The sequence below is a fragment of the Ostrea edulis genome, chromosome 1 (assembly GCF_947568905.1).
Source record: "Ostrea edulis chromosome 1, xbOstEdul1.1, whole genome shotgun sequence".
Taxonomy (NCBI): Eukaryota; Metazoa; Mollusca; class Bivalvia; order Ostreida; family Ostreidae; genus Ostrea; species Ostrea edulis.
Window position 1 is genome coordinate 30,964,406 of NC_079164.1, and position 13,547 is coordinate 30,977,952.

Consider the following 13,547-nt stretch of genomic DNA (forward strand, 5'->3'; position numbering starts at 1 on the left):
TAAACTTGGATCAATATCCCTTTATTTTGAAAACTTCGTAAACAATAACACACTTCAATCTTTGTTTTCAAAACAAATAATAAACTCTCTATAATGAGCTTCTGTCTTGATGAATAACCTTAATTTTTTTGTGAAACCTTCTAAACATATTTGGCCCCACTTTTTTGGCACGCTGGTTTTTGGCTATATTTAGCTCTAAAACTTCATAGTTATTTCGGATTTCAAACATTTCGGTTGAGCATCACTGAAGAGACATTATTTGTCGAAATGCGCATCTGGTGCATCAAAATTGGTACCGTATAAGTTTTACATTAGACTATAGATTTTGATCATTTAAAGTGAAAAACAAAATTTATGGGGAAATCGTGAATCAGTCCCTTTAATACAGTTTTAAAATTGATAGGAATTGCACGTCACATGTCCGATAGGGCATACACTGCTCGATATGAGTGAAGAATTCCTGAAGGGACGTAAAATGAATTAACAAAGAAAATAACTGTGAAGTATCGGACATTGTGTGTACACGTTAGCAATTTTTTTTCTTTATTTCTAGTTTGTTGTTTTCACGGTTTATTAAAAGATTCCAAATCATTATTTAGTAAATTGTATAAATCTAAATTATGAATTACAAGAAATCTAATTCTTATTTTACATGTACTCTGTTAATAGCATTGAATACGCGGACGGTGTACCAAAACAAAAAACAAAAAAAAGCAACAACAAAAAAACCGCGAGTAAGTGCTTCATGATAATTTTTTTCTGCACAACGTATCATTTTTGCACAATATGTTTATAAAAAAAGTCCTCAAGATTTTGATATTTAACGCTTGCTCCTTACACTATCTGAAATTGACAAACAGCAACGGCTGGCTCAACCTACTCAATACTGATGCTGAAAATCTTACTACACTTTGAGTGATTTTCAAAAGACCCAATTTTTTAATTAAGTGTTTTGGAGTGAATGATTGACAATAAGTTCCGCCCGCTGTTTACTTAAAAGAAATTTTTTGCTCCAAAACAATGATTTGAACATAGCAGATGATAAATGATGAAGCATTTTAAATACATTATCAGATATATTTTTGTAGTGTAAAGATCATTATTACACATTTCCTGTAATTATTTTCATCCATACACTGTATGTCGATTCGATATATCCCTGTGAGCGAGAAATAAAAGACACCACTTCTGCTTCATACTTTGATATTTTATTGAAAATAGATATTAACGGCAAACTTACAAGGCAACTTTATGATAAACGCGAGGATTTCAGCTTCTCCATCGTCAACTTCCCAGATTTATGTAGCAATATTCCATTATCACCTGCATATGGTGTTTATATCTCTCAACTGATTCGGTACGCAAAAGCTTGTTCTGTGTATAATCACTTTTTAAATTGAGGCAGGCTACTGACAAACAAGTTGATGGTACAGGGGTTTCAACACTCTCGTTCAAAGACGGCATTTCGCAAAATATATGGCCGTTATAACAATCTAGTTAGTCAATACAACCTATCATTGGGTCAAATGCTGTCTGACGTGTTTCCTACCGATTGTTAGGCCATTCTTGGCACACTGGTTTTGACTACGGATAACTCCGTTTACTTGATCAAGATATAGGGCCCACGGCGGGTGTGACCGGTCGACAGGGGATGCTTACTCCTCCTAGGCATCTGAACCCACCTCTGGTATATCCAGGGATCCGTATTTGTTCAACTCTCTGTTTTGTATTGCTTATAGGAATTATGAGATTTGTCACTAATCGTTATCTTCACCTTTCATGGGGAGAGTACATATATGTTAAGATTATGATGTTGTGTTCGCTTTGAGCTCAACTGATTTCCTAAAATACATTTATATAGATATATTTTTGTAGTGTGAAGATCATCATTACATATTTCCTGTAATTCTTTTTGGTGGTTCACATGGGGAGAATACATACATGTTAAGACTAAGGCAATGTTGTGTTCGCTTTGAGCTCATGCGATTTCCTAAACATTTCTGCTGGACGATTATCAATGAATAACCATTGGTATCCATGCTCTCTGTATGTATGGATAGATTATACATTGTATTACAATTTGTTTATATGTTAATTTGGATAAGACTTGTACTGTCATATAAACAATCACAGCTATGATATATGTATGCAAAGAAAACAAATACCATTTTATAACCGAAATTTTGAAGCAAAGTCTGTATTATTTTGGAATTTGGCTCATTTAAAAGCTGACGGGATTTTGTGGATACCCCCCCCCCCCTTGTACATTTTTATTTCGCGTATATGTAGAGTATTGTTATCTAGTATATATTCACTATACAAATACGTCATCAGCCAGAATAACCCTCATCATGACCAGCAAAAATCAATCACAAATAAGTCAAAGATTTAACCATTTATTTAACAGGAAAAAAAATATATCAATACACTTCTGCTTCAAACTTAGATATTTTATTGAAAGTAGATATCAACGGCAAACTAACAACTTAACTTTATGACAAACGGAATGATTTCAGCTTCTTCATCGTCAACTTCCTATATTTATGTAGCAATATTCTATTATCATCTGCATATGGTGTTTATATCTCTAAACTGATTCGATACGCAAGAGCTTGTTCTAAGTATGGTCAGTTTATAAATCGAGGCAAGCTACTGACAAACAAGTTGATGGTTTAGGGGTTTCAACAGTTTCGTTTAAAGCCAGCATTTTGCATGTTCTATGGTCGTTAAAACAATCTAGTTTGGCAATACAACCTATCATTGAGTCAAATGCTGTCTGACGTATTTATTACCGATTGTTAGACCGTTCGTGGCACACTGATTTTGACTACTGATAACTCCGTTTACCTGATCAAGATATAGGGCTCACGGCGGGTGTGACAGGTCGACAGGGGATACTTACTCCCCCTAGACACTCGATCCCACCTCTGGTGTGTCCAGGGGTCCGTGTTTGCCCAACTATATATTTTGTATAGCTTATGGGATTTATGAGATTAATCACTGTTCGTTATCTTCGCCTTTCACTCACAAAGTCATGAATATTCATATAACTGGAGTTGTGAGAAAAATCGACATTATGATATTAAACCACAAATCTAATTTCTGTTTTGTTACTATAGATACGAGAGTTGAAGCATATATATTTTCATTTTTGTCGAGACTCAGCATTTCCCACATCCGACATTCATAATTTTAGATTCTAGTTTTACTCAGTATAGCTTGAAAAGATAACGAACAGTTTTCAATCTCATAAAACTCCTATAAGCAATACAAAATAGAGAGTTGGACAAACACGGATCACTGGATATACCAGAGGTGATATCAGGTACCTAGGAGGAGTAAGCATCCCCTGTCGACCGGTCACATCCGCCGAGAGCCCTATGTTTTGAAGAACGACTTACAGAAACATTTGGCATGAAACATGTCAGACAGCATTAAACCCAATGACAGGTTGTATTGGCAAACTAGATCGTTATAATGACCATAGGATTTGCGAAATGCTGACTTTAAACGAGGCTGTTGAAACCCCTGTAACATCAACTTGTTTGTCAGTAGCCTGCATCAATTTAAAAACTGACCATACGCAGAACAAGCTCTTGCGTATCGATTCAGTTGAGATATATAAACACCATATGCAGGTGGTAATGGAATACTAGTATTGCTACAAAATCTACCATGTATTGATCTTTTGATTTGATAATATCCACTCTTTTTTATCGTCATTAATTCAAATGAACTTCCATCTCATATATCAATTCAGTATGCTAAATACTAGTCTTCATAATATACATTTGGGTTGGTTACATCTGAAATTGTTTTTAAAAGAGTTTGTACAAATTTCAAGTCATAGATACTTTACAGATGAACATCTGGGTTTTTTTTGTATTCGATAGACGATGTATTTAAAATTGTAAAGAGCTTGGAAGAAGTTATAAAATTACTAGGATTAAGAGGATATGTTTGTGAAACACTGGTGCCCCATGGATTACAACAAAGTGGAACCAGGTCAAAGGTCAATGTAAAGATCAATGGGTCAAGATTTTAGTGTCAATTAAAAGGTCTTGCCACAAGAAATACACATACCAAGTAGGAGAGCTCTACCTCTTATGGTGTGAAAGATATAATCAAAGTTTTTGCCACATACAGACGGACAGACCAAAATAAAAACTCCTCAATATAGCATTGCATGTCCGTCATCATTGACATGAGGACCAAAATTGGAGGCGTTGTACCGTTCTTTACGCAGTTTAGTTGATGAAACTCCTTTGGAGTAGGGTAGGAATTTGATAGTCATGATACGTTCAGCGAGTTGACGAGCTGGAAAGTTCTGCATATCGTCACCACGGACATACATGTTGGTAAGATCCGTGCTAGTGTTTGTAATGCAATCCAAGAATGGAGTTGGGTCTGTGCCTGCCACACAGAAAACCTATAGAAGTCAACACACGTCCTATTATTGACCTATGTACAAACAAAAGCTCTCTTGCCAGTTATATTTAGCATTAGTGATCTGGTAATGTGCAGCCTATTTGTTTACTTACTATATCTGCATAATTTTTTACGTTAGCCATGCGGGTTTCAGTGCTGTCAATTGGGACTTTGGACTTCAATTTCAGAATACTTCGACTGTCATGAACTCCCACAATCACCTGATTATTAGTTACAAATTCATTATGTTTATGTGCTCACATGTTACATAATAAATTGGCTTGACATTTCGATCATTAACAAAACTACTAATAACCTCTTTTCCGAGTCGTCTCATTCTCTGTAGCAGACGAATATGTCCCTGGTGAAAAAGGTCGAAACAGCCGACAGTGTAGACTCGGTCTGTGCGGTCGTCCTGGGTTTTGGCGTGGAAGGAGCGCCTTCTGCTCAGACGCTTGATCTGCTTAGTGTCTTCTTCTATTTCATTACTTTCTGACCCACTGGTTATCTCGAATCTGCATATAATGTATACGTTGAATTTTAAAATAATGATATTCATGAATTTCAATCATTTATATAGATCTACATTGTTTCAAACTGTTAATGTAGCGCACACATATACGACAGTTAGAGTTCATCAAAGCAGGACATCCCCTAGCATAGCAGAAAATGTCATTCCTGCAAGTGTTATTCATATAAAAATCTGGTTTTTTTATCATCCATACCTTTGACCTTGATCTTTCACATTGAAAATTAATTGGAACTAAGATCTTGGTGTAAGATGAAAGATGAAGATAACGAACAGTGTTCAATATCATAACTTCCATAAGGAATACAACATAAAGAGTTGATCAAACACGAACCCCCGGACACACGAGATCTGACATATGTACAGAAGTCAAATAACCCGCATTAGTACAGAAATGAAGTAATTTATCCATTCCCGTGGGGGACCCGGGTTAGAATAGGTCCTCAGAACCCCTTGTCTGTCGTATGAGGTACCTAAATGGGGCGGTTCAAAATCTCTCCCTGCTCAAAGGCCGTACGCGCCAAGCATAGGCCTAAATTTTACAACCCTTCACCGACAATGATGACGTCTCCATATGAGTGAAAAATTCTCGAGTGAACAATATACAATCAATAATATATCCAAATTAGAGAACGGGATGTTTCAATAAGAGATATTTTTGATGATTTTTTTCGGATTACAACTGTTCCTTCTCTAGATTTTCGGTCAAAAAACTGTAACACCTGTGATATATTGATACGGTAGAAAGGATTTCATTTGTTAGTAATCTCAATAGCTGTAGTTTCTGCACCAAACCTTAGGATGATTTGACCTGTAAATCTTCTAACGTTGTCTACGCTAATGAGTGTAACCTCTGCGGGTTGTTTTTCGCCAGGGAAACCAAGGGATCACTAAATAACAGAATATCAGGACATATATTTCAAATTAACAACGATGGAAATCAACTTTTTAATAAACGTTTTAATTCCCCGGATGATTCCATCTTATCCATCAGAGAAAATTTCCTATCACATTAACAGTCAAACTTTAGGTAGCCAATTTCGTAGACAACGAAATCACTGGATTAAGACACTGCGTTTCTATACGAGTGCAATGACAATATAGATAGTGTGGGAAATCTGACTAGACCACAAGAAAATAAAGTGACTTTCTCCCAATAAACGTATTCATGGACATTATTCATACCAAAAACCAAGCATAAATGACGTCCTATTTGATTCAACATAACCATACGATAACACACAACTGGGTCTACGCCATATTCGCACAAAACTCTACTCTGTTCCATTGAAAATTTAGAATACGTTATTTGAAGAAGCCAAGCCTAGTCCACACTAGGATATTTCAACATCTGAATACATACTAAAATTTGTGCTTATGGGTGTTGCTCATCACAGGCTCTTTAAACCACCGCGAGTTACGGATAATAATTCTTCCGAATCATGCTGTCAGTTCATTTAATAAAAAGTGAAGATAGCGAACAGTGATCAATCTCATAACTCCTAAAAGCAATACAAAATAGACAGTTGGGCAAACACGGATCCCTGGACACACCAGAGGTGGGATCAGGTGCCTAGTAGGAGTAAGCATCCCCTGTCCACCGATCACACCCGCCGTGAGCCCTATATCCTGGTCAGGTAAACAAAGGAATAAATGCAGTCAACATAAGCAACTTTTTTCGTCATAAAAAAAATTCACTCTTGTATTCCATCATACTTATACTGGTACTTTAAGTTCAAGTCTACACCCTGTATATTCCCTAAAAATATACTTCTACAATTGCATCAATACTTTTTAATGATACAAACAAACTTTATAGTACCTATATTTAATCAACCTACGTGTTCTTGTTCTTCTTTCACCTAAAGTCCGATTGGACATGTCATTACTGGTGATGTCGATTATGTTCAAATTGACGATAAGAAGTCTCTTATTTTAAAAGGTTCAAAATTCAGAGAGCCCTGATCATTCAATCGGCGACAGAACTTCATCTCTATTGTGAATTTTATCAAAAATTATGCCAGACAATGGGCTAAATATAAACAAATGTCAGAATGGATAAAAAGTATGAGAGGAATACATGTACTAAAATCTTGTATGGAACATATTAAAACGAAAGTGCGTACCATCTATCCTTCTGTATTTAGTAAATCAGATATGATGAAAGATTAGATAGGTTACATGAGGAATATGTTTTGCTACCAGCTGACAAAACTTGTAACAACATTGTCTTTGTTTGCAATACTCATTATTACAACTGTATTTTAAACAAACTTGGCATTAATTCCACTTTTGGTTATCGTACTTATACTCCAACTGCCCTTTCAAAACAGGAAATTCTTCAAAAACATTTTAATATCCCTGTCAATGGGACGAATTAATATAACGTACCTATACTGGTTCCAAAACTACACAAAACCCATACAGATATACATTGCGGGATCTAGTGAATGTTCTACCGTAATAAGTTTTTGTTGTTTTATTTTTTACATTCTTTATATTTAAAATTTTAGTTAAATTTTAGTTCGAAATTTTATCAGACTCACAGAAATAGAACTTTGCATACGTAGTTCATATTGGGTTTTGATGTTACATGAAAAAGGTCAAAGTCACTGACAGGAATTTTCGAAAGTTCCTCTTACCTTGTTCTGTTAATTTCGTTTTTTTCTGTCTTTGAGTCCTTGCTGTTGAGAGTTTTGGAATCTGTTTGCAACTCATCAGAAAGATCAACCGCTGACGACTGCTTAGGGACCTGTATGAAATTGGATGTATGAATCAAACTATCGACCACCTGTTAAAGATACACGTACTGTTGAATACAAAGCTGACTTACGGGTTTGTATTCAGTGATAGGGTCTCCTACTTTTTCCATTTCCAATTTTCCTTCCATAATATCTTTCTCCATCTCCTTCGCCAAGGACCGGGCATTTAACTTATGTTGAAGACTCGCATGGGCCAAACGAACAGACAGAAGTAAGCAAGCAAGTCCTATCATCCCAGCTTCAAAATGATAAAAGCACATTAATCTTCTTTAAAGGCATGAAGTTTGCACTAGACGTTTAGAGCAACATTCGTTATTTGCTCTGTACTTCCTCGTAGAATTAGCTGCACATATGTTCACCTGTCTTATCTACCAGTGGAACTAGCTAGCTGTTCCATGCTTACTGGGAGCACTAAATAGCTGTTCCATACTTACTTGGAGCACTAGATAGTTGCTCCATACTTACTGGTAGAGCTAGATGTACAGCTCGTTTTAAATCCTCCTAACAAAGTAGGGGAAAGATATCGAAACTTGCCTGTTCAATCGTTCGTGTGCCTTGTGTAAGACGTAATTCACATATCTCACCCGATTTTCATCAGTTTTTAGAATGGTACTTTTCGTACAGATCTTAGTTCTTTATATTTTTGAGATTAGATATCGAAGGTCAATGAGACGGTAATTTTGAGATTCTTTGTAGACAAGATTCACGTTGCATTTCTTCTTTTTATCACATGTTCAGTAATGTAACCTTTCATTAATCAAGAGCTGAATCCGTATTGGTTTTCAAGGAGAAATTTAAAAGTTCAAGGTCAATAAAAGGGATAGTTGTGATTAACTTGTAATCTAGGCCTAGTTTTCATCATGCATTTTATATTTGATTTTAAACGCACCTGCACATGTGCCATAGTGTGCGCACACTAATACTTGGTTCCTACTGGTTTCAGGATTAACCGTAGAATCAAATCAAGGTCAATCGAATGAAAATTTAATTCCTTATCTAGTTTCAATAGCACTTGGAAGAATAATACATCACAATATGCAATGTTGCAAGGTATATCTCCTTTGCTAGGTTCCTGTTTCACACTTACCGGTGGAACTAGCAGCACATTTACTTCCCAGAGCTAGGCAGAGACACGCAATCCCCGTGGATTCCAACTTTTCCTTTAGTTTTCCTTCCATCACTGCAGAAATACTGCTTGTTGACACTCTGTCATTTAATTTACCATGTAATCTATACAAGAACACGATTATCAAAATTAATCAAGTGGTCTTTCAAGTTGTAAAGGGAAGTAATTCATTAAAAAAAAAATCAACAGAAACCTGTCGTAATATGCTCCAAAATAGTCCTGTACTCGCACCACACCAAGAATGAACTCATAGGTAATGATGATGCCACAGGATCCAGAGTATATCAAGATTTCAATATTAGAGAAAGTACCAAAATCTGTCACCATCAGTATAGACCATAACGCAAAAACGTTCACGATCTGACAACAGGAAAAAAGAAAACACTAGTTAATCGAAATAGAAATTTCCCAGTTAAGGAATTCAAAATAATTACACTGAAATTCAGAACCTTGTCACAAAATGCATCCATGAAACCCCCTAGCAGTGGATCATCAACTTGTCCAAACATTTGGCGATGAGCTTTTGCCACGATTCCATCGACATGATCCAAGAAATCATGGAGAGCGACCAGTAGGAACGCTGTTGTATGATACTGGTACCTAACATAACAGCAATTTAAACATCATTCCAAGTTGTACATAGCAATGAAAATCAGAGAAGGAGTGTTTGCAAGTCGTACATACTTTAGACATACAGCGATGGGTATGACCAATATGGTCCTGGTATAAGACACGATGTTGGCTGTGAATATCGTGTAAGTCTTGTTTCCTACAACTAGTGTTCTGGGAATCTTGCAGACAACTGGAGTAAGTGACGTCTGTAATGGAGTGTAGAGCAACTGGTCGTACAGGTCCATCTGAAAAATGGAATTTTCATTCTTAAATTTAACAGTAAATTACATGGCAATTTTGCTTGAATTTTTGTTTTTACACTCATGTAGTAAATTCAGAACTTGAAAAATCCGTATTTTGGTACTCACCAATTTAAATAAAAAGAATTCAATGATGCGGAGGACTGGCCCGACAACGAGGATAACAACCTCCAGAAACATGGTTCTCTAAAATCTAAATTATGTACAATTTTATCAAGAAATAAAATTCTAACTTCTAACGAAAATATGTAAAAGAACTGATCGAGGCCCGTAGGGCCGAGATCAGTTCTTTCTCTCACAGAATGGACAGTTTGAGGCTTATATCCTACTTAAAACATTACATCTTTTGTTCTAAGAATGGACAGGCTCAAGTAAACCCATTGACAATGATAATTGTCAACTTATTGGACAGTGCCAGGCAAACCCAATAACTTTTGAGACGTCTACAGGTATGCTGAAAATAAGAGAAAGACAATACATTCGTCAAAGAGATACAAATTTAATTTTAAATTCCCTACAAATAAGAATCAACACAGATATCGGAAAAATCACTGAAACACTTAAAAACGATATTTCCTTTTAGTACAATTCTCTGCTTCAACTCGTAAGATTCCCAATTTTTAAATTCCATTAGCCATTACTATATCGCATCAAAACTTAAATTTGAAAGACATATTTCCATACGGTATTTGAATTTCACTGGATTCAAAGGCACATTCCGAAACTTCTTCACAACGCTTTTTTATGTTTTCTTTATTGGCATATATCCTAATTCTGAATTATCATTTTCGCTTTTATCAATAATTTCATTTCACGAGATTGGCGTATTGGGTTGTTTTGGCTGGCGTTAATTATTTCCTCATCCAAATATTCGAAAACACAATGCTTTTCAGATCAAAATTTGGCTCCATAACTTTCTCACCCACCATATCCAGAATATAACACTCATTAAGATAATATTTGCAGTACTTTCACTAAAATCCTTTTTGATTGTGCAATTAAAATGTTTTCCAGAGGAGATGTTTAAGAAGAATTCTAAAAGTTTTTTGGCCAAATAGAATATCAAACAGAGAAATTTACAACAAAACTAAAACAACAGCAGTATCAGAGGAAATTAAGAAGAGGAGGTGGCGCTGACTAGCCCATGTTTTGAGAATGGATCCCACATGTTGCTCTAAGATGGACACCAGCAGGGAAGGGAAAAAGAGGTCGCCCAAAAGAGACATGGAGGAGAACAGTAGAAAGAGAGATGAAGGGACAAGGATGGACTTGGGGACAAATAAAGACTTGGTCTCAAGACAGAGCATACTGGAGGTCTCTAGTGGAAGCCTTATGTGCAAACCAGCACGGAGAGGACTAAGTAAGTAAGTAATGAAAATGCTCTCCCCATCAGAGGAAGACATGTTGACATGGCCCAGTACTATAGAAAGAGTGAATATAAAACCTGCAGTAGAAGACTACTTACCTGACACTGTCCAATAAGTGAGCAAAAGAAACAGAATTCTACGCAAGACTGGTTATATTGTCAGACTATTCAAAAATAGCTTTATTCATAATTATTATCGTCAATGGGTTTATCTGAGTCTGTCCATTCTTAGAACAAAAGATGTAATGTTTAAAGTAGGATATAAGCCTCAAACTGTCCATTCTGTGAGAGAAAGAACTGATCTCGGCCCTACAGGTCTCGATCAGTTCTTTCTATCACAGAATGGACAGTTTTTGGCTTATATCCTTTACTTAAAACGTCGAGTGCCTGTGATTATAACGATTATTATAATATTTCGCTGTGACATCTCAAGATTTTGATGTTTTTCGTCAGAACAAATAAACAAGTAGTCATACAGTAAGTTCAAGATACTGTATGGCTGTCATACATACACTTAATTAAACAGGTCACCATAACTACTATTACATAAACCGGACGTTGTAACGAGTATCACCTCAGGATTTTGACGTATGTGGTTTGTTGGTTTTTGTTTGTTTGTTTTTTTTACACAGAATACACAGTGGTCAGTAGGTATGAGATTGCTGTGTGGCTATCTTACATACAGAATACACATTTAATTCACCAGCTTTAACCATACCTGCTAGGCAATCTAAGTTAAAATCTAACAGGCACTAGTAAAGATGAATGTCAGACACTTCGGCCCAAAATATAGGACACTTCGGCTCAAATTTTTAAGACACTCCGGCCCAAAGACATTTCGGCCTTTATTTTTTTCTCCGAGACACCTCGGCCCATTTTTTTTGTTTGTTTTTTTGCTTTATAAATACATCACACATTTATTACGTTTGAACACAACTACTATTGATTTCACAACACAATGTGGGAATAGGCTTATTCACAATCCACATTTTCCCACCATTTTTGATGCTTGATAAAGTTGTTTGAAATTAATAATAAACCTGGTCTTGACATACCCGGGAATAAATCAATAGACCTAAACCTTGCTGAAAATGAATAATTCGTCCCGTCACACACACCCTCCTGATATCGACAAAAATATCTGCAATTTATTAAAATCATCAAATATGGATCTAAATTACCGGTATTTTAACATAATGTGTAAGCCGAAACTTCCGACTACCGTAAAGATGTGTGGTAAAACTGACCTGACAAGTGTTTATAAGACTCGTAGATGGCAGACATACATTCAGATAAACAAGTGATCCGTCCGATAAAATCGACTTCAGATAATGACAAGTTTTGTGATAAAGAGAACTTAAACATACATATTGCCTCTCTTAATCGCTAAATTGCCTCGCAAACAAACCCACAATGTTAGTGTATCATAAATATATGTTACCACAGGTCCACGTGCTGAACTATATATATTACTGTAAGAATACAGGATATTTAATTGATAACGCTACCTGAAGCTTGTACATTTGTATTATGAACTTGAAGCAGCATGACTACAGTCACACTAAATGTTAAACAGGACATACTAGTAATATTTAGAGTATATCCTCTAACGAGTGTATCTTTCAATACTGGTCAAGGGGGGGGGGGGGGGGGGGGGGGGGGGGGGGGGAGAGTAGTCCCCTAGACTGCTAGACAATGTTTTGTATCATTGGTCTGGCAAGAACACGTATGTATTTCATAGGCAACCGTTGCATCATCGCAAAGTTAACAACACGTGTGTCCAAAATAAGAAATCATATACAATTATTGTTGTTTTTGAGGTCAATGCGATGATTAAGACACCTGAGGGGTACAATATTAAACGAGCCCGAAGGGCGAGGTGAATATTGAACTTCGAAGGTGGTTAAATCATCGTATTGACCTCAAAAACAGCAAAAATTGTTTTATTATATGATTAAAAAACCATTCAACATTGTTCTTTGCTGAAATCTTAGCCGAACCCAGTGAGAAACGCGGAATTTCATTGGACGGCAAAAATAAGTATAATTGATCGCGTCAAATTGGAAGTTCCCGACCTATTTTTGGTCCTATGTGGAAAACATAATTCCTTATGTTCACCTGGAAGGTCACGTGCAGTTAAACACAACGTAGTATTATTTCTACATTGTTGGATGCAAGGTGAAGATAACGAACAGTGATCAATCTCATAACTCCTACAAGCAATACAAAATAGATAGTTAGGCAAACACGGACCCCTGGACACACCAGAGGTGGGATCAGGTGCCTAGGAGGAGTAAGCATCCCCTGTTGACCGGTCACACCCGCCGTGAGCCCCATATCCTGATCAGGTAAACGGAGTTATCCGCAGTCAAAATCAGTGTGCCAAGAACGGCTTAACAATTGGTATGGAACATGTCAGACAGCATTTGACCCAATGAGAGGTTGTATTGACAAACTAGATCGT

General features: G+C 36.4%; 1 protein-coding gene across 1 annotated transcript; it reads right to left on the reverse strand.

Moving 5' to 3' along the window:
• Positions 1–2,383: 2,383 nt before the first annotated feature.
• LOC125663987 (uncharacterized) lies at positions 2,384–12,582 on the reverse strand. Its single transcript, XM_048896478.2, has 11 exons — positions 12,331–12,582; positions 9,826–9,910; positions 9,530–9,702; positions 9,295–9,445; positions 9,039–9,205; positions 8,807–8,949; positions 7,791–7,957; positions 7,600–7,709; positions 4,745–4,943; positions 4,542–4,649; positions 2,384–4,429 (listed from the first exon to the last, which is right to left on the reverse strand). The coding sequence occupies exons 2-11, from the start codon at positions 9,895–9,897 to the stop codon at positions 4,172–4,174; spliced, it is 1,548 nt and encodes a 515-aa protein (XP_048752435.2). The 5' UTR covers positions 9,898–9,910; positions 12,331–12,582; the 3' UTR covers positions 2,384–4,171.
• Positions 12,583–13,547: the final 965 nt, after the last annotated feature.